This window comes from Mustela nivalis (assembly GCF_964662115.1).
Source record: "Mustela nivalis genome assembly, chromosome: 4".
In the NCBI taxonomy this organism is placed as follows: Eukaryota; Metazoa; Chordata; class Mammalia; order Carnivora; family Mustelidae; genus Mustela; species Mustela nivalis.
Genome location: NC_139023.1, coordinates 148,657,606 through 148,682,646, shown reverse-complemented (window position 1 = coordinate 148,682,646; position 25,041 = coordinate 148,657,606). Strand labels below are relative to the sequence as shown.

The 25,041-nt window shown below is 43.0% G+C and overlaps 1 protein-coding gene across 3 annotated transcripts in view; it reads left to right on the top strand.

Moving 5' to 3' along the window:
- The window catches only part of NUGGC (nuclear GTPase, germinal center associated), a 53,351-nt gene that overhangs the window by 7,953 nt on the left and 20,357 nt on the right, over nucleotides 1-25,041 (top strand). For all 3 annotated transcript variants that reach the window (XR_014311100.1, XM_082728464.1, XM_082728465.1), the window contains exons 3-11: nucleotides 2,749-2,853; nucleotides 3,466-3,574; nucleotides 4,394-4,616; nucleotides 5,241-5,471; nucleotides 8,464-8,673; nucleotides 13,680-13,855; nucleotides 15,259-15,277; nucleotides 15,561-15,650; nucleotides 24,347-24,452. Coding sequence is in view for 2 of the 3 variants with exons in the window: in XM_082728464.1 (XP_082584590.1) it covers nucleotides 2,775-2,853; nucleotides 3,466-3,574; nucleotides 4,394-4,616; nucleotides 5,241-5,471; nucleotides 8,464-8,673; nucleotides 13,680-13,855; nucleotides 15,259-15,277; nucleotides 15,561-15,650; nucleotides 24,347-24,452 (1,243 nt within the window). In the remaining variant the exon portion in view is untranslated. The remainder of the gene's footprint in view (nucleotides 1-2,748; nucleotides 2,854-3,465; nucleotides 3,575-4,393; nucleotides 4,617-5,240; nucleotides 5,472-8,463; nucleotides 8,674-13,679; nucleotides 13,856-15,258; nucleotides 15,278-15,560; nucleotides 15,651-24,346; nucleotides 24,453-25,041) is intronic.

The window sequence follows — 25,041 nt, the reverse complement described above, 5'->3', positions numbered from 1 at the left end:
AGTGAGGGCGGCCTCCCTCCCCAGAAGGCTGATGTAGGTCCCCGGAGCTAAGGAGGGAGCCTTCCCTAGGAGGATGCAGGAGAGTAACCCCTAGGTACAGAAAACAGGGGGTATCACCTCCTTTGTGTTTTGAGAGGAAAAACACATCCTCACTCACAGGGGATGAAAACCCTTGGGGGCAAGGGGTGCGCAGTTTCTGAGTCAGTGGGGTGGTGGCTAGCATCCGAGACATGGCTGGGCACGTAAATGGAAAGAAAGATAACACTGGGGCTCTCTTGGTTGAGGTTAGCCCTGAGAGAACTTGCTTGGAAGACCCGCTGCTGTCCGGGATTAACGAGCGTATCCTTTGTCCAACATTTCAAACGCGACACCTTGTGGCAGCAAGAAGCAACAGCAGCAGTAGACTAGCTTCGGATGCCCTCCCACTCCCACTGCTCTTTTTCTTGGGTGATTCCATTTAAAATGCTGAAAAGCGGGAGGGAGTGCTTGAGCAGTTATAGGGAATGAGACGAGGTGTGGCCGGTTCAGACCAGTTCATTCCAGTTACAATCTATATAGCAAGACTAACCTGAGATGGTCTAAATCCCAGATAGTAAACTTTCTCCTTTCCAAGTGGCTTTTCTTTTCAGAAACTGAAGACAAAGTTTAAACCCTGCTGTTTCATCTGACTTCTTAGCCTTTGCTTTAGTTGAGAAATAAGCTCCCGATCATTTATCACATTAATTGCCAGTGCTTATAAAATGGAAATAAAGGCCATGGCCCATCCCTTGTTTTATACACGTGGCTGAGATACTATGCACATATTGTTTGCAAAAAAGAGCTTTTGGGTTCCGAAGTCGAGATCAAAGCCCGACATCCTTCACTTTCCTCAGCAGGTTGTAGAAACTTCTTGGAATCCTGAGACACCTTTTATAACGTGGACTAAAATATTCTTCGGCCTATCGCTGGCCTAGGGAGGCCTAAGTGGTAGATTCTTTTTTTTTCCCCCTGCTTCTTCTCCAGTTCCAACCACTGAGCCAGCAGCTTGGTATTTAATTCTAGGCAGTCCTTCCACTAAGCCATGATGAATTCTTTGAGTTGAGCTCAATTAAAGAAGCTAAAATGTCTGAGGCAGAAGGGTCTGAAATACCCTTCTGAGCAGGCTCCAGGACCTGGCAGGGTTTGTGCTGGAAGCCATAAGGCTGAACCAAGGGGGAATGACAGAATAACCATCTGGAACATCTGCTGTCTGGAGCCCAATGGTGGAGGCTAGGCCTTCTGCACAGGCTGCCATCTTGGGTATCAGAGTGAAACTTCTCTGCGGTTCTTCAGGAAAGATGACTTCTCAATGTCATGCACAGTTTTGGGGCCTCACACTCCTAAATGAACTTGGAGTGCCTTGATTCTTGGGAATCAACTTTAAGGGTTCATTTTGATGAAGTTCTAGAATCTAGGTGAGGTTCGGTGGGGCGAGGTCCAGAGCCGATGGCTAAGAAAGAATTCTTAAGATGTCTCTGGTGCAAAAAGGTGGTTTATAAAGCACAGGGACAGTACCTGTGGGCAGGAAGAGCTGCTGCCCCAGGTTGTGAGGGATGGCAGGTTATGTACTATGCGGTTGGGGGAAGGTTAGGGAAAGGGAGATTTCAACAGAGATTTCATATGCTAAAGAGGGCCTACAAGGTGCCGGGATAGGATACCAGAGGTCTTGCGGCTTGATCAAGGTTGTCTTTCCCTTTTAGCAAGCCATTAACATCAAGATAGTTGGGAGATTCCTAAAGAATGTCACATTTGTCCCACCCAGGAGTGGTGGGGGTGAGGGGGAGATTGCGAGGTGTCAGCCTTTTGCTTTGTCCTCAGCCAGCCTTCTGCTCCCTCATCACACTCATGGCCATTTCCCAAGGCCTAAACTGATTCTAAGAACACTGGGTTAGGATCCTTGTCAATCACCTTGAATTAAAGACCCACCTATGGCCCTTTACTAACCAGGTGGAGACCACCAGTGGGTATTTTCTAAGACACAGCCAAAGCACAATGTTTTGGTTGTACCCTTCTGAGGATTATGGATCCTACCAGCCCTTCACTTCATAACTGAGGGAAACCATTAAAGGGAATAAATCTCTGGAGTACTACAAAGATTTGCTGCTTGGGGATTTCTCTTCTTTTTTATGTAAGGAAGCAGCTGCTAATGACTTTCAGTGAGGAAGGGGGAAAATTCTTCCAAATTTAACCTTGGAAGGGCATCCCCTGGTAGAACACCCTCCCATGCTCTTACATCGAGTATATTCTTGTCAGGCCTCTCATCTTACAGGTAGTCAAGGAGAAGTGATTTGCCCTGATCATGTGGTCCGTTCTTTTTTCTGCATTCTGCTCCTGATCAGTTTCTTTCCCAGTCTGGAGAAACTTCCTAGAGGCCTTCCTTCACCCCACACTTAGTTGTATCTTGGGCTTCTCTGTACACAGTTGGCGTTTAGTGAAGAATATCCAGCCATTCTGGTGGCTTGGGATTTCCAGACTTTTCATTTCATTTCAACATATGTCCTGGGGAGATACATTAGACTGCATTTCGGAGCTAGATGCGAAGTCCTATGACTCTGGGAAGTAAGAACCAGACTAGAATGGTCCAGCAGTGCCTATCTCTGATAGGAGTTAACAGGCCTGCAGAGGTGGCAAAAGAATTCTTAGATTCTTTGGGTTTGTGTTCTGATAGAGGTCAGGCAAGTATGCTGTGCCCAAGACCTCTAATTTTATATAACCTCTGTTTATCTCTAGTTGACGATGATGTATTTAAAGAGCCAATGAAAAAAAGAAAACGTTCAGATAGAGACCAGCGGTTCCGCGCATTTCCCTCTGTGGAACAAAGTGCTCTTAAGGAATGTGAGTATTATGACCCTGCTGTGTGGCTTGTATTAATGTGGCTCTGTTCTTTTCCAAATGTGTGAAAATGCTCAAAGGAGGAGAATGTTCAGTTGGAAAGAAGGATGAAATATTTTCAAATGATCCTGAGCCAGAAAAGGAGGCCTTGGGGCAGGGATCTATAATTTGACAATGCATCTCTATGAGTCTCTGGATAGGAGAGTTGTTGTCAAAATAAGAGATTGTCAAAATAACCTCTTCCTGATTAGGAAAATGGTTGGTTTGGTGCCTTGGTGAGTGTTTCTATGATGCCCTGGCAGTTTTTCTTTTTATGACCACAGGAGAGAAGAATTTAGAAGGGCTATAGCCCACAGCAAAGATATGCTGACTTCTGTTACAAGGGGTTTCAGAGCAGACTGGGCCCTTGGGAGGCTCTCACAATCAATAATTGCTATCTCCCATGAGCAATCATTGCTAGTGTCAGATAACTTGCTATCATATTTAATTGGCTTTTCATTTCACTTCATTTCTTTCTTTCCTTTCTGTGTGGTATTGAGCACATTCCTCTTCTGGAGATGTAGTACTTCATCTCTGCCAGGTATGTGTTGGCTAATACATTCTTGTTGATTCCAGATGAAAAATTAGAGTCACGGACCAGAAGGGTTTTGAGCAACACTTATCAGAAACTTATTCAGTCTGTCTTCCTGGATGACAGCATTCCTAATGGAGTCAAATATCTCATGTGAGTCTGGTATCAGCTCCCCATCAAATCTTCCATCCATTCTTTCCTTAGGTGATTGTAAGTGCTTTTCTCCAACAATGAAAAGGAATTCTTAGTTAGAAACTAAGCAAAGAAGGCTGAACATTCATTAGCTATGGGCTATTATTTATTATTGATTGATTGATTATTATTGCCATTCATGGGGTTGTCACACTTGCTAGGTACCCTGTTAAATATTTTACATATATCAAATTTCATTTACTTGTCCCAATACCCCTATAAAGTAGGAACTATTATTATCTTCCCAATTTTACTGAACTTGTGGCTTAGAGAGACCAAGACATGGACCAAGGTCACACTGTTGGTAAACGAAAGGGCCTGAATCCAACCCACGCTGTGTGAAACTCTAGCCTGTGGCCTCAACCACTGGGCTGAGCTGACTTGAAGCACTTGATTGGTGCCCGGGCTGAATCTCTTACTCACAAAAGTCTCCAGGTTGCTGCCAGTAATACTGTACCTCTGCCTAAAATTTATTTCCAGGATCCAGACTATATAATTTCCATAGAACACAAACACGGATGCTTCGCATCCGGGTAGGCATTACAGAGTTTGTATAGAATTATCACTACCATGTATTTTTGCATAATCTCCTTTGAGGCTCATGACGCCTCTACGTAGGAAACGGGGACTAATATTCCCTCCTGATCAAGAAAGTCTCAGAGATTCAAAAAGATGGATGATTTGCCTGGGATTGCAACTCAGTTCCTTCATGTTCTATTTTGGTACTCTTCCCACTATGCTTTGATGACCCTGACCATGTGCATTTAAAAATCAATTTAGAAACAGGCTTCTTGCCTTGATTGAAAAACCATCATTGGACCCGATCTACATTGGATTATTCGGAAGCACAGGGGCTGGGAAGAGCTCCTTGATCAACGCTATCATCCAGCAAGCAATGTTTCTACCAGTATCTGGAGAAAGTATATGTACGTCATGTATTGTACAAGTGAGCTCAGGCTGCTGTGAGCAGTATGAGGCTAAAATCCACCTTCTCTCGGACCAGGTAATTGTCCCCTTCCTCCCTTCCTCCCTTCTTTCCTCCTTCCCACCCCTGTTTTCCTTCCTTCCTTTTCCCCACCCCTGCCTCCTTTCTTTCCTCCTTCCCTCTCTCTTTCCTTCCTTTTCTTTCTTTCCTTTTCCTTCTCTCCTAGAGATGAACATAATATTCCTTGTAGATATAGTGTATGCCTTTGTCAAAAGAAAAGAACATAGTACAGAAGGAGAGAGTTCTGTAGGGCAAGATGGGGGTTCTAGCCTGCATCCTGTCACTGTTGTTACGGGGCTTTGGGCAAGCCATTTCCCTCCTTGGGCTCCTGATTCCTGAATGACAAAACTAGGGGTTTGGATTAGCTGATTCCCTGCTGGATTCCATGATGTTAGAGTTTCTGAATAGGCAGTCCCTCCAGGAATGGATTGCCCTTTTTCCTTGTTTTCCATGTCTGTGTCATCCCTCCTTGGGCTCCTGATTCCTGAATGACAAAACTAGGGGTTTGGATTAGCTGATTCCCTGCTGGATTCCATGATGTTAGAGTTTCTGAATAGGCAGTCCCTCCAGGAATGGATTGCCCTTTTTCCTTGTTTTCCATGTCTGTGTCATGAGGGGCTTGGCCCTACTCTCCCTTGGCAGGAGTGGAAGGAGGAGCTGAAGAACTTGACTAAACTCCTGCACAGGACAGAGGAACCAGACAGAGAAGAGGCAGACGTGTGGGACAGGGATGATGCTGTGGAGGAAGCCATCTGGAAGCTACAGATGTTTTACGGAAATGGAGCGGAAAGAAAGAGCTATGAAGAGCTACTGAGGGCAAGGCCCAAAGGAAAGATTCCCACCTCCAGAATCATCACCCTCAAGGCAGAAGAGGTAGCCCTGAGATTTCTTTCTTCATTTTATCATGAGTCACAAGTTTAAGAATCAAATCCATTGAGGAAATTGGCTCACGGCACGGTATTTTTGTTGGAAACGAGTGGATACCCAAATCAGAAGTATCCCTGCCCGAGTTCTTTTTCATTATTTATGGTTGTCAAATGAGAAATGTTAGTGTCTGACTGGGGGTCTTTAGTGCCCAGGGAAGACTATTTACAGTTACTTGAGGATTAATTAAGGATGCTTGGGGGTACAAATGTCTAAAAACAAAACCATCCGATTTATAGTGGCTTAGATGAATAGGGATTTATTCATTTTCTTATATAAGAAGCCTGGAAGCAGCTGGGTTTGTGGGTTGGTTCAGTGGCTCATCAATGTCAAGATCAACACCTCCTGGGCGCCCTTGGCCTGTCCTCAGACTTGTTGCCTCATACTCATAAGATGCTACTGAAGTGCTAGACTTCACAGTTGGCTTCATAGAAGAAAGCAATGGATAAAAAGTTGGCACCAACATCTCCTCTTTCCTGGGAAAGTAAAAACTTTCTCAGAAACATCCCCAGTAAACTTCTGGGTAGAATTTCCTGTTCAGAGGATTCAGTCACATGGCCTTTCTAGCTGAAAGGGAGTCTAAAGCGAGAAGCAAATATGTTGTGATTGGCTGAGGCCAATTTGGATCCACTGCCCAAACAAACAAACAAACACTATTCTGCTAGTACGGGTGAAGCACGGGATGGATATTGGATATGCAGCTAGTAGAACAATGCTCTCCTCACATCTATCATCAATATTCGTTTTAAATTTCTTTTTAAAGTAAAGTAAAACACTTGTAGAACTAATGCATAATTTTATTACAATTATACATTTAAAACCTAATGTTTCTTGTCTCTTAAGATTCGTGTTTAAAATATTGTTATTCTGTATATAAATATGACATTTTCTTGGTATGAAGTAAGAACAATTACTTAAACTTGTTCTAAATTTTAATGTTTTCAATTATCTCCCAAGGTTAACATAGCAAGTCCCTCCTTAAGTAGCTAATGCTTACTTGTATAATTAATCGAGTTTCCTTAGACTTTCTGTGTTATGGTTCAGATTTAATATAGTCCATTCTCTCCAAAATTTTTAAATACTTGACCAGGCACATTTAGAGGTCAAATAAATGGAATCTTTCAAGGCACTTAGCTCTTGTAAATCTAGGAAATCAAATCTAATGGCCACTTCTTATATTTAAATGGATATCACTCTTCAAAATAATTACACTCTTATTTTGCCTAAAACATAGACTGAGCATGTCCAAAGAAACAGTGATTACAAAACTGGTTACTTTATCAGCACACACACAATTTACACCAAGTAAGCTACACCAAGGTACCAATATAGTAACCATTTCTTCACTACCCTGTATTTAGAAATATTCCTTCTCAGTATTACAGATTTACTCCTTGAAACTAGGAGTTGAAATACCACAGTTACATCTCAGTGAATGAGGGCACAGATTCAAAGTCTGAGTCCAGGGTTCTAGATCGGACTGAGGGAAACCTAGCTTGCCTTCTAGAATAGTTTGTCCTGAGCCAGTTTATTGGGTTGAGCCACCGTCTTAGACAAAGGGACTTTTCAAGGACATGCTTTTTCTTTCACACTGGCTTTAGGGTATCTGCTTTATTTATTCTTTATTTATTTAAAGATTTATTTATTTACTTCAGAGAGAGAGAGAAAGAGAGAGCGTGAGTGGAGGGGCAGAAGGAGAGAGAGAATCCCAAGCAGACTCTGCACTGCGCAGGGAGCCCAACACAGGGCTCAATCTCATGACCATGAAGTCATGACCTGAACTGAAACCAAGAGTCAGCCGCCCAACCAACTGCACCACCTAGACACCTCCAGTATCTCTTTTGTTTTTTAAATTAAATATCTTAAAGAACTTTTCTTTCACATTTTCCTATTATTTGATTAGAATTGATGAATTCTGTGACTCCCTACCCAGATTGCAACAAACCCCCTGATTTAATCTCAACTCTCTTAAGAATTTCTGTTCTTATCTTTCTTTCAGGACTATTTTATAGATATTTATTAACAATGACCACCAAAGGGGCGCCTGGGTGGCTCAGTTAGTTAAGTGTCCAACTCTTGATTTTGTCTCAGGTCATGATCTTAGTGTCATGGGATCAATCTCCATGCTCAGCAGGGGTTCTGCTGGAGATTCTCTCTCTCTCTCTCTCTCTCCCTCTGCCCTTCTCCCCTGCACTCCCAGTTTGCTCTCTCTCTCTCTCAAATAAATAAATAAATCTTTTTAAAAAACGAATATCATATATCCCAAATCATCTGTCTTTTGAAGTAGTATCCTGGTAGAGATTTGCTGCCACACATGGTTGCTGGCATGAATGTGTCCCATGCTAGGAATAATGGCCCGAGAACAAGTCCCCATCACCCCCCATCATTAAAACATTCTGGAAATGCCTACACATCAAGATTTTTTTTTGTATTTGGAAGAAAAATTTTAAAAACATTTTTAAAGATCAATTTCAGACTAATTTTCAGTTTGGAAAATATGGTCACCATGTCACCATCAATTTTCCAAAGTCAGGGCTTTCTGGTAATCCAAATGTTTGCATTAGCCATGGGGGAAGAATGCTCTCTCCCCAAAATGTAGACAATTGCATATTAATAATGTTAATTTTAGAATTGAAATGGAATTTAGAGGTTGAATTCATTATCCAGTGAAGCTTTAACTTTGCTGAAGCCCCATTCTAACTGGTTCTGGTTTTTTTCAACATACATTTAAGGAGCTTGCACTTTCTGATCTCCAGGGTCCTTTCTGGCTCTCAGAGCATAGGGCCTTTGCAGGTGGGATCACAGGCCTCCCGCAGCCCGTTGCCCAGTGCTGTTTCCTGCCACTAATCAGTGTACCATCACTGAACACAAATCACAGCTGATCCGGGATCGAGGAACTGGGAGAACATCTGGTGTGTGTGACTTTGTCCTTCTTCCTCAGGCAGGAGAGCTGTCTGTCAAGCTGGACCCCTACATCCGGACTCAGAGGAGAGACTTGGATGGAGAGTCAGCTGAGACACAAATTTGGCCCTTGATCAAACACGTGGAAGTGACTCTTCCCAAATCAGAGCTGATTCCAGAAGGCGTTGTGCTGGTGGACATCCCAGGCACAGGCGACTTCAACAGCAAGAGGGATGAAATGTGGAAAAAGGTGATTCTCTTTCCTGTGACTTCATTCCCTCCTCCCTCAAACTCCTCCACCCTTTCTAAAGCAACAAAGAATGCTCTGCTTCAGCTGCTGGGGTTGTAGGAGCTCAAGGGCTTAGATTCTTCTACTTGCTAGGTCTACCCAGGTCAATGGCAGGAGAGAGGTGGCCAGAGAAACTGGGGAGGGAGGAATCGTGAGGCAGGCCTGGAAGCTAGAACAAGAGTAGGAAGAACAGGGGAAAGTTCAGCAACCAAGTAGTGCGGTCTAGGAGTAAGCAGAGGAAATGCAGACAATGGGAGAGGGAGGCCAAGGAGTGGTACAAAGTGGAGAAGCTGAGAGCCAAGCACCAAGGAACCAGGAGGCCACTAAGGTGTTTAGCTGTAAGGCACAGAGGCCCAATAAAGCAATCCCAAGCCAAGAGGGATTAATTGAAAAAGTATCTGAGTATCTCCTGAAACAGCCAGACCTCAGGGCCTCCTATCAGGACAGAAGCTGCCATTGTCTCTCTCACCCTCTGCCTGGCTCTTGGGACTATTCCTCTTTGAGCATCTCTCTGCAAAGTCCTGCTTTTCACTTAGCTTTCTCTACTTAGCCCTTAGGTTCCACGTCGTGGAGAATGACCCCCCACCTCCGCCTCTAATGACACTCTAGTTCATACGCCTATGACTGTTTGACTTCAGTCTCTATGTGTTTTAGTTCAAATTCCTAAGAAGGAAAATGGGATCAAGCACTTCCCAGCTAATGCTTCACCCTCTCTGGCGTAAGCATCGATCTTTAGTGCAATCAGCTGTGGCTGAAGTGGTGGTTGAAAGTCTGTCCTTTTAGCCAAAATCTTGGGTAGGGTTTCAAATCTCGGCAGATGAAGTCAGAGCTGATGGGGCACCCCCGGATATGTCTACAGCCAGAGAGTTAAGCCTTGGGGTGGTTAGATCTGTACCTAATGATTAGAGTTTGAAACATCTTTTAAGAATTTATCTCTTTGTTCATTTGCTTTTCATTCATCAAACACATATAATATGTAAGACAATGTACTGAGGATGCAAAGATTATAGCCAATAATAATAATGATAGCAGACATTTACCAAGCATATATTTTATACTATGTACTGATCTCAGTGAAGGAAGTTGCCCATTATCACTCTGGGGATTTTAACCCAGGCAGGATGGCTCAAAAGCCTCTCTTCTCTTCAACTCTATAAACCTATGCGGTAAAACAAAACGAAATTAAAAGATGCAGAACATGGTCTTTAATGTTAAGAATTGCGCGAATGCATGTGCATGCATGCGTGTGTGTGTGTGTGTGTGTGTGTGTGTGTGTGTAATGTTTGTAAATGAACAGCAAAAGGAGATTCTTGCCTTTTGGAAGGATAGACACCCAACTGTTAAGGAGTTTCTATGTTTACTACTACTCTTTACTACACACACCTGTGTATTGTTTGTTATATTTTGCATGAACGTGTAATCCCTATATAACAAAAAAGCTAAAAAGCTGAAAACAAAATAAATCAATGTTGAACGAGAAGCAGAACCTTCCTACAAGGGGCTTAGGGTCTAACAGGAGAGGAGATACCTACAGATGACTAAATCCTTGGCAGATTGTGAGACACGAGAAGTCTGAGGTGCTATCAACACTCAAAAATAGAAATTACCCATGTTGTCTTTCTCTGCTTGACTTATTTCGCTAAGCATGATACGCTCTAGTTCCATCCATGTTGTCGCAAATGGCAAGATTTCATTTCTTTTGATGGCTGCATAGTATTCCATTGTGTATATATACCACATCTTCTTGATCCCATAAGTGACTCTTAATCTCACAAAACAAACTGAGGGTTGCTGGGGAGAAGGGGGTTTGGGAGAAGGGGGTGGTATTATGGACATTGGGGAGGGTATGTGTTTTGGTGAGTGCTGTGAAGTGTGTAAACCTGGTGATTCACAGACCTGTACCCCTGGGGATAAAAATATATGTTTATAAAAAATAAAAAATTATATTAAAAAAAAAATAGAAATTACCTTCAACAAGAGACCTCATTCCTTCAGCAAACACCCACTGAGCCTCTCCTCAGTTTTGCATTAGGTTTTGGATGGAGGGAAACAGAGTCCTTGCCCTTGGCAATCTTGTAGTCTGGGAGAGAATCTAATTATTCTATATTACTTAACAAACCAGGTTACTTAACAATGAGAGTACATTCTTTTTGCATGTGAGGATAGCTTCAGAGAGGACGCTTAAGCCCAGTTGTCACCAGAGAAGATTGTTGAGAATGGGACATCTGAGCACTGTCATAGGTCAGACAGCAGCAAAGACCCAGAGAAACGAAGGAGCCAAGTGTTGGGGGAAGGATGAGTCTTTTGGGGGTGGCTGGAGGAAAGGATTGTGGGGTACAGAGGAGAGGGTTACAGAAGGCAAACCCAAAAGTTGGGCTTAAACACTACCTTTCCTGGGGAAGCTTGAATGACGAGAGGTACTGGGGTATGTGATAGAGAGAGAAAGGGTATCTTCAGGCGAGGAGCTCGGAAGCATGGGGTGGGAACATGGAAATGAGGCATAGGACAGGAGCTGAAAGATGACTGGGCATGAGGGCTGGGATCAGTGAGTCATGAGCAGTCCTGCACTGTAGAAGGCTCCATAAAGAACCATCAATTCTCTGCTATATGCAAACTTTAAATTCTGCGGATTTGTGCTAAATGCATGACTGTGGGTCAGGGGAGCTTTGAGACTAGTTTGCAGTCAAGATCGGGATGACAGGAGGACAGCTGACAGACAATCAGCCTGATTTTATGGATGAGGAAATGAAGGCTCAGAGAGGGGAAATAATTTTCCCAAGACCACACAGCTATCGAAAGGCAGAATTTGAACCCGAGAGCAGGTCCCCACCTTCCCAGCTGAGGCTCTCTCTCTCTCTCCCACAGGACCTCCCGCAACAGTTCTTTAAGATACAGGCAGTCTGAATGTCCTTCCCCTTGGCGGTCTGCTCAAGTCCTGACATGAGGGCCTTTGTTTCTTGAGGTTCTTGTCACTCTTGGAGTGAAATAGCCAGCCTTGGCTAGTTGCAGGCTAGGCCTGGGAGCAGCAGCGTAGGGAGGCAGCCAGCCTCTCTCCCTGGAGGGAGCCATGGCTGCTGCCAGTTGCGATATGCTGGGCAGCCTGTCAAAGGCCGCTCAGAACAGAGGAGCCGGCAGATCTGGCCCAGATCAGCCTCTCTGAGGAGGTCGGGCTACAGTGAAGGGATGGTTCCTGGCCTGTTCTGCTTGGCCTCAGCTCCCCTGCATGCCTGTGGTTTTGTGAGACTCTCTCACGTGGAGTGACTAAAGACTCCCCACTTTTTAGGAGAACAGAGCAGAATGCCCCCTCCCTCCTCCCTCTAGCTTCCTGCCTTGCTGTCCCTAAGCTAAGACTATTATGAATTCACGCGTCTCTTTCTGCCGCCTTGAAGTCATGACACCTTCAGCCTGTCGCCTAAGCCCTCTGAGGCCCTGTTCTCCTCATGGGAGGGAGGGTTGGGCTGGCACGGATGTCACCCCACTCATTCCTAAATTTAGTTGCTCTAGGTAGTCTTTTTCATTCTTCTGAGCCTCTAACTTGACCAAGTCCTGGCAGTCAGAGCCTTGTGTAGGGCCAGAAATTTGCAGTCCTCTTATGTTCATAAACATTTAGGAAGCACCTGCAGTTCCCCAGGACCATGGGAATACAAAGGTGAAAGAGGTCTTGCCCTGGGGGAGCTGGTAGCCTGCTATCCTGCGATCTTCCACAACCTGACTGATGAGCTAGAAGCTTCCCTAGATAGATTATAGCTTGGGAAATGGAGGGAGCCAGTTGACTCTATTTCCCTGCCTCAAGGGGAGTCCATCCATAAGGAGGAGGCTCAGGGCCCATAGTTGTATGGCCTTCAAACTGATCTTTAGCCTCCTGATCTTTTACCTCTGTAAAACGGTGAAGTTTGTCTAACTCTGGAGATAGACAGTTTAAAAATAATGATCCACAAAGCCAAGAGGTGCATGGACAGAGGATTGAGGATGCTGAGGAGGTGGGGGGCTCCAAACCCTCCATCTCCAATTCAATTAAAGCAGTTCAATTTTAAAAAATCTTTTGGAAACTGTCCTAAGATTTCAGTTGAAAAAGATTCCACTGGTAAAAACAAACTCAAAACCCAAGGTTTCTCAGCCTCAGCACTGTTGACATTTTGGGGGGGCTGCTTACCTGGGCGCTAAAGAATGTTTTAACAGCATTCCTGTCCTCTACCCCCGCCCACTAGCTTACCCCAAGTCGTAATGATTAAAAATGTCTCCAGGGGCTCCTTGCCCCCACTTGGTGGCAGTGTGCTGCATATGCAGGGGCAAACATGGAACTGATGCCCTGTGCTGATAACTTTGAGGTCAATGCATGACCAGTAACTAGTTCTGGAAAGACAATAATTTTCCCTAGGAAACAACTGAGGTAAAGCAAGCCAGTGATGGATCTGGGGCTGGAGGTCTGATTTCTTGAATTCTATCAATCAGTAATGCCACAAATAGCTATGAAGCCTCCAGGAGGGATCAATCGCTGTGCCAAAGGGGGATGTGAATTCTAAGCCGCAAAGTGCAACCTCTTCTTTTCAAGTACCTCACAGTCTAGAGGTGATGTGGGGTCAGGCGGGGTGAAGAGGTACAGAGAGCCCAGCCTATGCACTAAGCCTGAGAGATACCATGATACCATAACAGGTAAGTCCAGGTGCTGGAGGGTGCAGAGGAGGGGTGGTCAAATCCAAAGGGCGGATGGGGGTCAAGCAGAGGTCACGGCAAGTGTAAAGGTCCTGAGGGATGAAAGACCAAGTTACAGCTGAGAAAATTCAAGAAGCTCAGCCTGGCTGGTCCATGGAGAATGTGGTGGGGAGAGCTGAGAGGCAGAACTGGAAGAGAGATGGTACAGAGCGACATAAATAGGCGGAGGACATAAATGATACATTAAGGGCTCATGTCCTCTACAACTGAGATGCCACTTACATTCTTAAAATTATTGTGGTTCTGTTTCACAGACCATTGATAAATGCTCAGTGATCTGGGTGATCAGTGACATTGAAAGAGTTTCTGGAGGGAGAGCCCATGAAGACCTGCTGAACGAGAGCATCAAAGCCTGCCAAAGGGGCTTCTGCAGAGATGTGGCACTGGTGGTCACCAAGACCGACAAACTCCACCTGCCGGAATATCTGAGGTACAGGGCTGGGCTCGAGGGCCTGTGGGCTTTCCTCTATGGGTCCCAACTGCTGTAATGACAGAGCTTTGACTCCTGGGCATTTCAGACCCAGGGAAGCAACTGCTGGGGATAAAAGAGAAGTCTGGGGAACCTCCGAGGACATTAGGACCCTTGGGACCTTAGGTAGATTGCCTTAGGAATCTGAACACTGTGGGCCCTCTAACAGAGTAGCTGCTCAATACCCAGTAGGCTGTCCCCATATAGGGTGCCACTCATGTGTAGGAGATACAAAGAGCACCTCTCAGACTTGTGCTGGCCCCCCACAGATATGGGACGTGGAGACGCCCCCACAGCTGGTAGGCAGTGTCTAGAGTGCTATCTGACATTGCACAACCTTAAAATGTCAGATTCTGTTTTAGGCTTTAAACCCCTGTGGAACAAGGTTCTCAATGTTTCAGAGCTTTGGCCAAAAGTAACAGCATTCTGACTAAATTTTAGTGGAAAGTAAGCATTTTAGAGTTTAATAGATGTTAAAGTGTGCCCATTTCCACGTGGATCTCTGTACCTCTGCAACCAAGAGAGCCATAACTTACCTTCTCAACTGGCATGCTTTGAAAGTGGAAAGGGGGTGTTCTTAACCCTTACAGCAAGTATCAACCTGTCTGTCCTGGGTACACGGGCCTATGGTCACCAGATAGAATGTTGTTAATGCTTCCCTGCTCTAATTAGAGCATCCTTACCGGTCACCTGTCATCTCTGCTCTTCCCCGCCCCCCCCCGCCCCCCACTGAAACTTGCACCCGTGTCTCCAGGAATTCATGAAGCAGAGACACTGTCTAGGCTAAAGAAAAAGGCCAAGGATGTTTCCCCGGCTTCTTGCTCTCATGGGTTAGGTTGGAACTTCAGCTTCATTTTTTTTTTTTTTTTTTTTTTTTGGCCTGCAGGCTTTTTTTGCCCCGCCCCCTGCCCCAGAATAGTATCTCTAGTGCTCCCTTCCAGTGCCAACTCTGCAACTGAACATTATTCCATCAGATTTATGAAGCCCTTATTGAACACTGTGGTAGGGGCTGCACATTCAGAAGGGCACAGCACCTAGTCACCAAGTCTGCTGTCTTACAAGAAGGTTAAAGGTTATAAGAGAGGGACAAGCAAAGTGTTATGGGGACCCAGAGAGAGGGGGCTGCATTTTGATTGGGCCAGGGGATGGGGCCACAGAAAATTCCAGCACCAACAAAACAATGAGAAATAAAGACACTTGTTTCAAGTGGACACTGGAGGTAGATCAGAAGAGAGGACATTTGGACCAAAGAAAGCTTATGTGAAAGAATTAAGGCACAACCGTATATACTGCTTTCAGGGAAAGTCGAAAGACTGCTGTGACACACAAAACGAGTTAAGTAATTGTTACAATTTTCTTTTCAGGGAAAGAAAAGTGAGAAATGTAAGTACGGACTACTTATTTTTATTTTTTAAGCTCCATTGGTATACAATTGATACACAAATAATTGCATGCATTTCATATAACAACTTAATGAGTTTGGACATATGCAAGAACTCGCTATTTTTAATAATACTTTTCATGATTAATACTATAAAATTCAAAGCCATACACATTTGTCTGGGCCAAATGAAGTTATGCCAGAAATAACTGTGTAGCTTATCACCGTATCACTCTCGATAACCTTGGACTCTTTGTCATGCTTTCATTTCTTTTCCCAACCTAGGGAGCTATTTTGAGTCAGCGGGAGGCTGTTTTAGAAAGAAATGAAATGATAAAACTACAAAGGAATAGAATTCTCAAGGAAAAGCTCAAGGTGAGTTAACAGATTTCCAAATGTGTTTTTTGGCTTTTCAACCACTCAGATTTTCAGAAACAGATGTCTACTGGGTCTTGTGTAGTTGCCACATCAAAAGCTTTGGAACAAACAGTTTGGAGTCAACTTAGTCCTCCTGGTTAATAACTTTGTGACTTTTGGCAAATTACTTCTCCCTGAGCCTCCACTTTCTCATCTGTAAAATGGGGAGTTGATAACATCTACCTCCCGTGGTTGCTGGAGAGAGAGATACCCATAGATGATATCAGAGGTCATCACACTGTTCGAGGATGATTCGAGGGAGGAATGCATAGGGTGCCGTGGGGACACACGATCTTCTCCAGATCTCACTAGCAGGCAGAGAGGCGGTGTTGCAGAGAGGTGCAGGGAAAACTCCTCATGCCCTTGGGCAGAATTATAAAGAACCAGTAGTCTTTAGTAAGGTGAGGATGTGGGCGAAAGGGCCTTCTGCAGAAGCATTGGGAGATGCGGCTGAAGCTATTTTTTCATTTTTTAGAGAGAGAGAGAGCTGGAGCAAGGGGTTGAGGAGATGGAGGACAGGAAGGGCTGAAGGAGAGAGAGAGAATATCTTAAGCTGTTTCTGTGCCCAGAGCAAAACCCGACACGGGACTTGATCTCATGACCCTGAGATCATGACCTGAGCTGAAATCAAGAGTCAGATGCTTGACTGACTGAGCACCCCCAGGCGCCCCCCTGGGGCGATTCCCCTCTTCTGTGGGAATCTCTGTATTTTCTCAAATTATTTTTTGTTATTCTGCCACTGAAATAAAGTTACAGACATAAATCTCCTTACTATAATTGTCTTATACAATGATAAAACTGAAACCAGTTTTAAGATAAACTACAAACAAAACATAGAAGTGGTATATTGGGGTCAGCATAATGGGATAGATGTTTTGGTTTTGCTGAAACTAAATCTTTGGCTCTGGGTAATAGTAAAAACATATGGCCCGAGGTCCAGTTCTATATTTAATTGCATTCTGCAGTTTGAATTCAATTACATTGATGCAGAAAACGTCTGATGTACAAAGTGGAATTGAAATTTTCAAAACTTTTGTCTCTAATTCAGAATAATCAGACCTTGTACTTAAGCCAAAACCTTTGACCAACCAATTCTTAAATGCCGCTTTTAATGAGGCAATAAGTGAGCAAACCTGTTCCTATTCTCTTCAGCTTTTTTGCTGGCATTCAAGAAATATGCATTTAACGAGTACCTCATCATTTTGTTTCTGGAAACAAAAACACAAAGTATTTCAATACACAATTCACAACTACATTTATTGCTAATATATGTGGTGCGTTGGTGCATATGAAATAGGGTTTGGACAACAGTGAGTCAGTTTGCCGGGTGACTAGGGTTCTATCATACAGGTCTGCACACCTACACCTCTGAGGGCCAGGTGATACCTTAATTCTCTGACCACTTGACTTCAGCTGAATTATTGTGAACCCTTCCCCTGTACTGCATGCCTTCATTGGAGCAAATTGAATCTTAATCATAGAAAATATGAGGCAGAAGTTGATTATAAAGCAGTCATTCCTATAGATGTCTATGCTGATTTTTTATTATAAAAATAAAAATTAGGAAAACGTATTGTAAGAAAAAGGACAGATCCCTGAGGCTCCTTTTGTAGAGCGTAGTCTGGAAATACTATGTATTTTAGAAAGATTGTTTTCTCAGCGTTAAGGAGAATGGGTGGGGGGAGGGGCAAGTGAAGACCAGATGCCAAGAGAGACCTGTTGGGGAGGCTTTTCCTGTAATCCCGCTGGAAGAGCTAAGAGCTTGAACAAGGCAGTCACTACAGCCCTAGAGGAGAGGAGAGACCTTCGAGAGATGTTAGGGAGCTTATACCCCCAAGTCCGGATGACTAATTTTATGTGACCGGTGAAAGAGAGCTGGGTGTTTCCGTTCTCAGGTGCGTCCTTGGAGCTAGGTATGACACAGCTTTAGGGTACCTGGAATGAAAACCATCCCACTCCTCCAGTGTGTCTCTCCTTTCCTCTCACGCTATTAACACACTCACGACAATTTATTTTTTAAATTGAAGTACAGTCAACTCACAATATTATATTAGTTTCTGGGGTACAACATAGTAATTTGACAGTTCTATACATCACAAAACCATCACCACCAAGTAAGCCTAGTTACCATCTGTCCCCATGTTGTTCCAGTGTTAGTGACTTTAGTCCTTATGCCGTACTTCACATCCCCATGACTGACTTAGTTTGTAGCTGGAATTTTGTACCTCTTAATCCCCTTCACCTGTTTTGCCCATCCATCCATCCCCTTCCCCTCCCACAACCACCTGTCTGTTCTCCACATTTGTGAATCTGTTTCTATTTTGTTTTGTTTGTTCATTTGTTTTGTTTCTTATATTCCTTATAAGTGAAATCATATGGTATTTGTCTTCCTTCATCTGACTTGTTTCTCTTAGTGTTACTTCCTGTAGGTCCATCTGTGTTGCTGCAAGTGGCAAGATTCCATTCATTTTTAGAGCTGAGTAGTATGCCACTGTATGTGTCTATAACATACCTTCTCTATCCATTCATCCATCAATGGTCACTTCCATATCTTGGCTACTATGAATAATGTTGCAGTGAGCAGGAGGGTGCATAGATCTTTTTAAATCAGTGTTTTCATTTTCTTCAAATAAGTAGCCAGAAGGGGAATTGCTGGATCATATGGTATTTCTATTTTTAATTTTTTCAGGAACCTCCATGCTTATTTCCACAGTGACTGCTCCTATTTACAATTCCATCAACCGTGCATGAGGGTTCTTTTTCCTCCACAGCCTCACTAACACTTATTATCTCTTATCTTTTTGATAAAAAAAGATCTGATTGGTGTAAGATGATATCTTGCCGTTGTAAGTAGCATTTTCATGGTGACTAGTGATGTTGAGCATTTCTCATTTGTCTGCTGACCATCTATATGTCTTCTTTGGAAAAATGTCTGTGCAGTTCCCCTATTCATCTTTTTGTTTTCCTGGGCGCCTGGGTGGCTCAGTGGTTAAGCTGCTGCCTTCGGCTCAGGTCATGATCTCAGGGTCCTGGGATCGAGTCCCGCATCGGGCTCTCTGCTCAGCAGGGAGCCTGCTTCCTCCTCTCTCTCTCTCTGCCTGCCTCTCTGCCTACTTGTGATCTCTCTCTGTCAAATAAATAAATAAAATCTTTAAAAAAAAAAAAAAAAAAAGATTCATCTTTTTGTTTTCCTTTACCCATTTTTAATTGGATTATTTGTTTTTTTGGTGTATTCTCCCATGAACTCTTTATATATTTTGGATATTAACCTCTTATCCCATGTAGGATTTGCAAATATGTTCTTCCATTCAGTAGGTTGCCTTTTTTTTTGGTTGACTGTTTCTTTCTCTGGGCAAAAGCTCTTTAGTTTGATGTAGTCCCAGTTGTTTATTTTAATTTTATTTTTATTTTTTTATAAACATATAATGTATTTTTATCCCCAGGGGTACATGTCTGTGAATAGCCAGGTTTACACACTTCACAGCACTTACCATAGCACATACCCTCCCCAATGTCCATAACCTCACCCTCCTCTCCCAACCCCCCTCCCCCCAGCAACCCTCAGTTTGTTTTGTGAGATTAAGAGTCACTTATGGTTTGTCTCCCTCCCAATCCCATCTTGTTTCATTCATTCTTCTCCTACCCCCTTAACCCCCCATGTTGCACTCCACTTCCTCATATCAGGGAGATCATATGATAGTTGTCTTTCTCTGATTGACCTATTTCGCTAAGCATGATACCCTCTAGTTCCATCCACGTCGTCGCAAATGGCAAGATTTCATTTCTTTTGATGGCTGCCCAGTTGTTTCTTTTTGCTTCTGTTGTCTTTGCCTGAGGAAAGAGATCCAAATAAATACAATGTCCAAATGTTTACTGCCTATCTGTTCTTTTAGGAGTTTTATGATTTCAGGCCTTACATTTAAATCTTAATCCATTTTGAGCTTATTTTTGTATATGGTTTAAGAAAGTAGTCAAGTTTCATTCTTTTGCATGTAGCTGACCAGCTTTCCCAACACCATTTATTGAAGAGACTGTGTTTTCCCCATTGTATATTCTTGCCTCTTTTATGGTAGTTTAATTGACCATGCAAGCATGGGTTTATTTCTGGGCTGTCTTTTCTCTTCCATTATCTATGTGTTGGTTTTTGTGCCAGTATCATACTGTTTTGATGACTATAGTTTTGTAGTATGGTTTGAAATCCGGACTTGTGACACGTCTAGCTGTTTTTCTTTCTCAACATTGCTTTGGCTATTTGGGCTCTTCTGTGGTTTCATACAAATTTTTGTATTATTGATTTTAGTTCTATGAAAAATGCTTTTGGTATTTTGATAGGGATTGCTTTGAATTTGTAGATTGCTTTGGGCAGGATGCACATTTTAATGGTATTAATTCTTCCAGTCTATGCTAACACAGTTAACAACACTCTGACATCGGTGTTGGGATTTTTTCCCCACACTGAGCAGTTCTCTGTGACACTACATTCTTTTTTCTTTCTTTCTTTTTTTTTGGGGTGGGGGGTGGTTAACATGTAGTGTATTATTAGTTTCAGGGGTAGAATTTAGTGATTCATCAGTTGCACATAACACCCAGTGCTCGTTACTCATCACATCCCATGCCCTCCTTAATGCCCATCACCCAGTTATGCCATCCCCCTACCCACCTCCCCTCCAGCAACTCTCAGTTTGTTTCCTAGAGTGAAGAGTCTTTTAGGGTTTGCCTCCCTCTCTGTTTTTATCTTATTTTATTTTTCCTTTCCTTCCCTTCCCCTATGTTCATCCGTTTCGTTTCTTAAATTCCACGTTTAGTGAAATCATATGGTATTTGTCTTTCTCTGACTGGCTTATTTCACTTAGCATAATAGCCTCTAGTTCTACCCACGTTGTTGCAAATGGCAAGACTTCATCCTTTTTGATGGCTGTGTTTTATATATATATGTGTGTGTGTGTGTGTGTGTGTGTGTGTGCGCGCGTGTGTGTGTGATGCCACATCTTTTTTATCTATTCATCTGTCAGTGGACAACTGGGGTCTTTCCATATTTTGGCTATTGTGGACAGTGCCGCTATAAACATTAGGGTGCATGTACCCCTTTGAATCACTATTTTTGTATCCTTTGGATAGATACCTAGTAGTGCAATTACTGGGTCATGAGGTAGGGCATCCTACAATTTAATTGAAATTTAGTTGAAAATATTTTCCTGGCCATAGCATCAGATTCTACAGGTGAAGGGCTCAGTCCCACAATACTTCCCCCTACTTCAGATGCCAACTGCAAATAGTAAGTCCCTAGTTTACCCACAACTTACATCTGACTTAGCTACAAATTGAAGGTCCCCATGATCTCTTTTCCCTTGGATTCAATTATTAACTAGAACAGCTCGCAGAATGCAGGGAAATAATTACTTACATTTACCACTGTTTTTTTTTTTTAAAGATTTTATTTATTTATTTGACAGACAGAAATCACAAGTAGGCAGAGAGGCAGGCAGAGAGAGAGGGGGAAGCAGGCTCCCTGCTGAGCAGGGAGCCCGATGCAGGGCTCGATCCCAGGACCCTGAGATCATGACCTGGGCCGAAGGCAGAGGCTTTAACCCACTGAGCCACCCAGGAGCCCCTTACCAGTTTTTTTTAATGCAATAAAGAATAAAGATACAGATGAACAGCAAGATGGAAGGGAAAGGTCTGGGAGGGGTCCAAATGCAAGAACTTCTGTCCTCATGGCGTTGGGCTACATCACCCTCTTGTTATGGGGATGTGTTTGCCCACTTGGAAGCTCTTTGAACCCCATCCTGTTGGGGTTTTATGGAGGCTTCCTCACAGAGTCATTGTCAATTACTCTATTTCTAGCCCCTTTACCATCTCTGGAGAATGGGGTGTGGGTGGAGTAGAGCTGAAAATTCCAAACTTCTAATGACCTGAACTTCTGTAACCAGCCCCTATTCAGGAGCTCACCCAGAGTTGCCTCATCAGAAAAAGAAGACACTCCTCTCACTGAGGACTAATTCTAAGGGATTTAGGATCTGAGGTACTAGAGTCAAAGACCAAATATTAGAAAAAGAGATAGTTCTAAGGCTCTTACCACTTAGGAAATGACAATGGTTTTAGGAGCTCTGTACTGAGAACTGGGGCCCAGGACTAATGTTAGAACCAAAGATTGTCCTAGCACCCCAATTTATAAGGAATTCCTGTGTCAGAATCTGGGGGCAGAGACCAATACATATATATTTTTCTTATTATTATTATTTTACTTGGTTTGAGGACTCATGGCTTTTCACGGAAATACTGTGTTCTTTTTATTGTTCCCGTTCACCTCTTGGCCAATGGGAGTCTGTAATTTAAGCTGGTTCCTTTTAGCCTTACCCAGACATTTTTTAAAAAATATTTTTGTTCTTTGGCAACAACAAGATACTCAGGCTCCTTTTATTTTTCCCTGCCACAAGATAGGGAGACCTCCTACTCTCAAATAAACCTGGGTTTCTTTTAGTAAAGAACCATGCTAAAAATAAAAGTTGGGGTGCTAGGGATCCATATCAAATGAAAGCAAAAGCAGTGGGCAGGGTGATATCACTGCAAAATTATTTTAATGACGAAGCTATAAAAGAGATTTTTTTTTTGAAAATGAGTCTTGATTTATATTACTGATCTCAAGCTACCTCCAACTTTACTATCCCTTTTTTGATTCTGCTTTCATCTAATATCCCTCCTGTTTTGGGCTACAAGCTTTCTCCTCATATATCATATCTTCTTACAAACTTTAATATCTATGGTGCTATACACTGTTCTAACAAACACTGTGTGTAAATTATAACAGTGACTCATCTTTCCATGGGATAATCTGATGAGTATCCACTCACCTCTTGGATCCTACTTTCCAGTTGTAACTGTTTCTATATCTCTTTTATAATGACACAGAACCTGCATACTATAGTCGCTTCATTGGCACTATAAAAATATTTCTCTGTACTATAATGCAAGCATAAGTGTTAACTAATTGTCAGAAATTTTTAGAAGAGGTACACAGAATTTAGAGCAAGATTTTAAATAATGTAAACACCTAGGCAAAGTGAGGCATACTCCTTTCTTTCAATTGTTCTAAAACCCTACTTAGATTTAATTCCACATCCGTTTCATCTCCTAGTAGAAAATAGTTTCAGCTTTCCCTAAACTTTTTTGCTAGAGTCAAAACTCTATCAGAAAGGGAAAAAAGTTAATCTTGGCAGATCTTTTGTATTATTTCAGCCCTGACTGTTGTGTGTGGGGCTTCTGGAAGCCTACCCAGGCATCTCTATCCCAGCCCTGACTGCACGGGCTCACAGATTGCCAGACATGTGGTCTCTCGCTTCTCCCGGTGGACTACTCGCTCGACTCTGTTGTGTCTTTGCATCAGAAAGAGATGGACAATTCTCCATGGTTCTCTAATGACCGACCCCAAACACCCATGCACACATACACACAACCCTTTATAGTTTTTCTCTTTTCTTTCTTTCTTTCATTTTTTTTAAAGATTTCTTTATTTATTTGAGAGAGAGAGTGAGGCGGGAAGGGGCAGAGGGAGAAGGAGAGAGAAACTTTAGCAGACTTTGTGTTCAGCATGGAGCCTGACTCAGGGCTCAGTCTCATGACTCTGAGACCATGACCTGAGCGGAAACCAGGAGTTGGATGCTTAACCAACTGAGCCACCCAGGTGCCCCTTCTTTTCTCGTAAGTGAAAATAAGGAGCGATTATGGAACAATATTTGTGTCTAATCTCAGTGGGACTTCTCTGTGATGATGATTTTTCTAATCATAAAAAATATTTTCTCACATTCATAATTCCTTGACATTTAAGACCATACTTTACTTATACATTGCCCTGCTTTTAAATGCATCTGATTACTAAGTACCCAGCTAAGAAACTTGCATTTTCACAGCACCTTTGTCCCGTGTTGTATGGTGTAGATAAATATTTAACAACCAGATCTCTGTTTAAAAAGAAAAGAAACAAAGCAAAAAAGCCCTGATTTCTAGCATTTGTTGGTTCCCAAGGTGTAATACTCCCACCGTTGCCAAGTCCAAGGTACCAGGGTGATGTCACTAAAGGCAGAATTGATTACAGCCAGCTCTAGCTCTTTTTGTTTTTCCCATAAAGCATCCTGGGTACTTTCCCCTTCTCTGAACATTTCAGTACACCTTGAACTATTTTCTCTATATATTTCCTTTTGAATTGTTATTCTTTTAAAATAATTTTAAAAAAGATTTTATTTATTTATTTGACAGACAGAGATCACAAGTAGGCAGACAAGCAGGCAGAGAGAGGAGGAAGCAGGCTCCCCACTGAGCAGAGAGCCCTACGTGGGGCTCAATCCCACAACCCTAGGATCATGACCAGAGCCGAAGGCAGAGGCTTTAACCCACTGAGCCACCCAGGTGCCCCTAGAATTGTTATTCTTAACTCCCAAGAGAATAGTTTTTCTGCAGGGGTTTTCTTACAATGTCCAACCTTGTGGGGTGTGGACAGATGGGAACACCTGATGTACGGGTGTGCTGTGTTCCTTATGGGGCTCTTGCAGGGTTGAAAGTGAGTGAGCTGAAGCTTGCTGACAGTTCTTATAAGGCCTGTGTGTTGTTTCCTTCACCATGATTGAACTATTCTGTTCCCTGTGTCTCTCACACGTCAGAGAAAACTGCCCGGTGACTCCAAGGTTCTGGAGGCTTCTGACCTGGTGTATACAGTCAGCGCCCAGGAATACTGGCAGCAGGCTCTCCTCACTGAGGAGGAAACTGGTAATTTATATATATATATATATATATATATATATATATATATATGTGTGTGTGTGTGTGTGTGTGTGTGTGTATTTTTTTAAATCTCAATTACTGGAATTCTCAAGATGAAGCTTGGCATGCTGAATTTCCCTCTCTAGAATTTTCTGTGACATTTCCAGATTGTCACAGATTCTATACATATTAGCAGATGTATCCGTTTTTCTCTCTGCATTGCTGTGGTGCCTGAGACCACAGTTCCTCTTTCATCCAATTTTTACCAAGAGTTGGTGGAGGTCAGAGATTGGGTTGTTATTTCCTAAGTATTTGGTTTGCAATTCTGCACTCACCTAGCTGCAAGTATTAGATGTATTTACCCAGCATCTGGTGTATGTTTTGTCCCTAAAAAAGAAAAAGCAGAAGACATGACCCCTTTCTTCCCAGAACTTAAAACCAAGATGAGGAGCTCGTACTAAGCTATGTGTAAAAATCAAGGTACAAATAAGGCTTAGTTAAATGGTGCCGTGAATATGATAGAAGCTTAGAGAACCTAGAGGTCTGTGTGACTGGAGCACGCAGTAGGAAGTAGGCGAGCAGGCAGGCTCTGAAC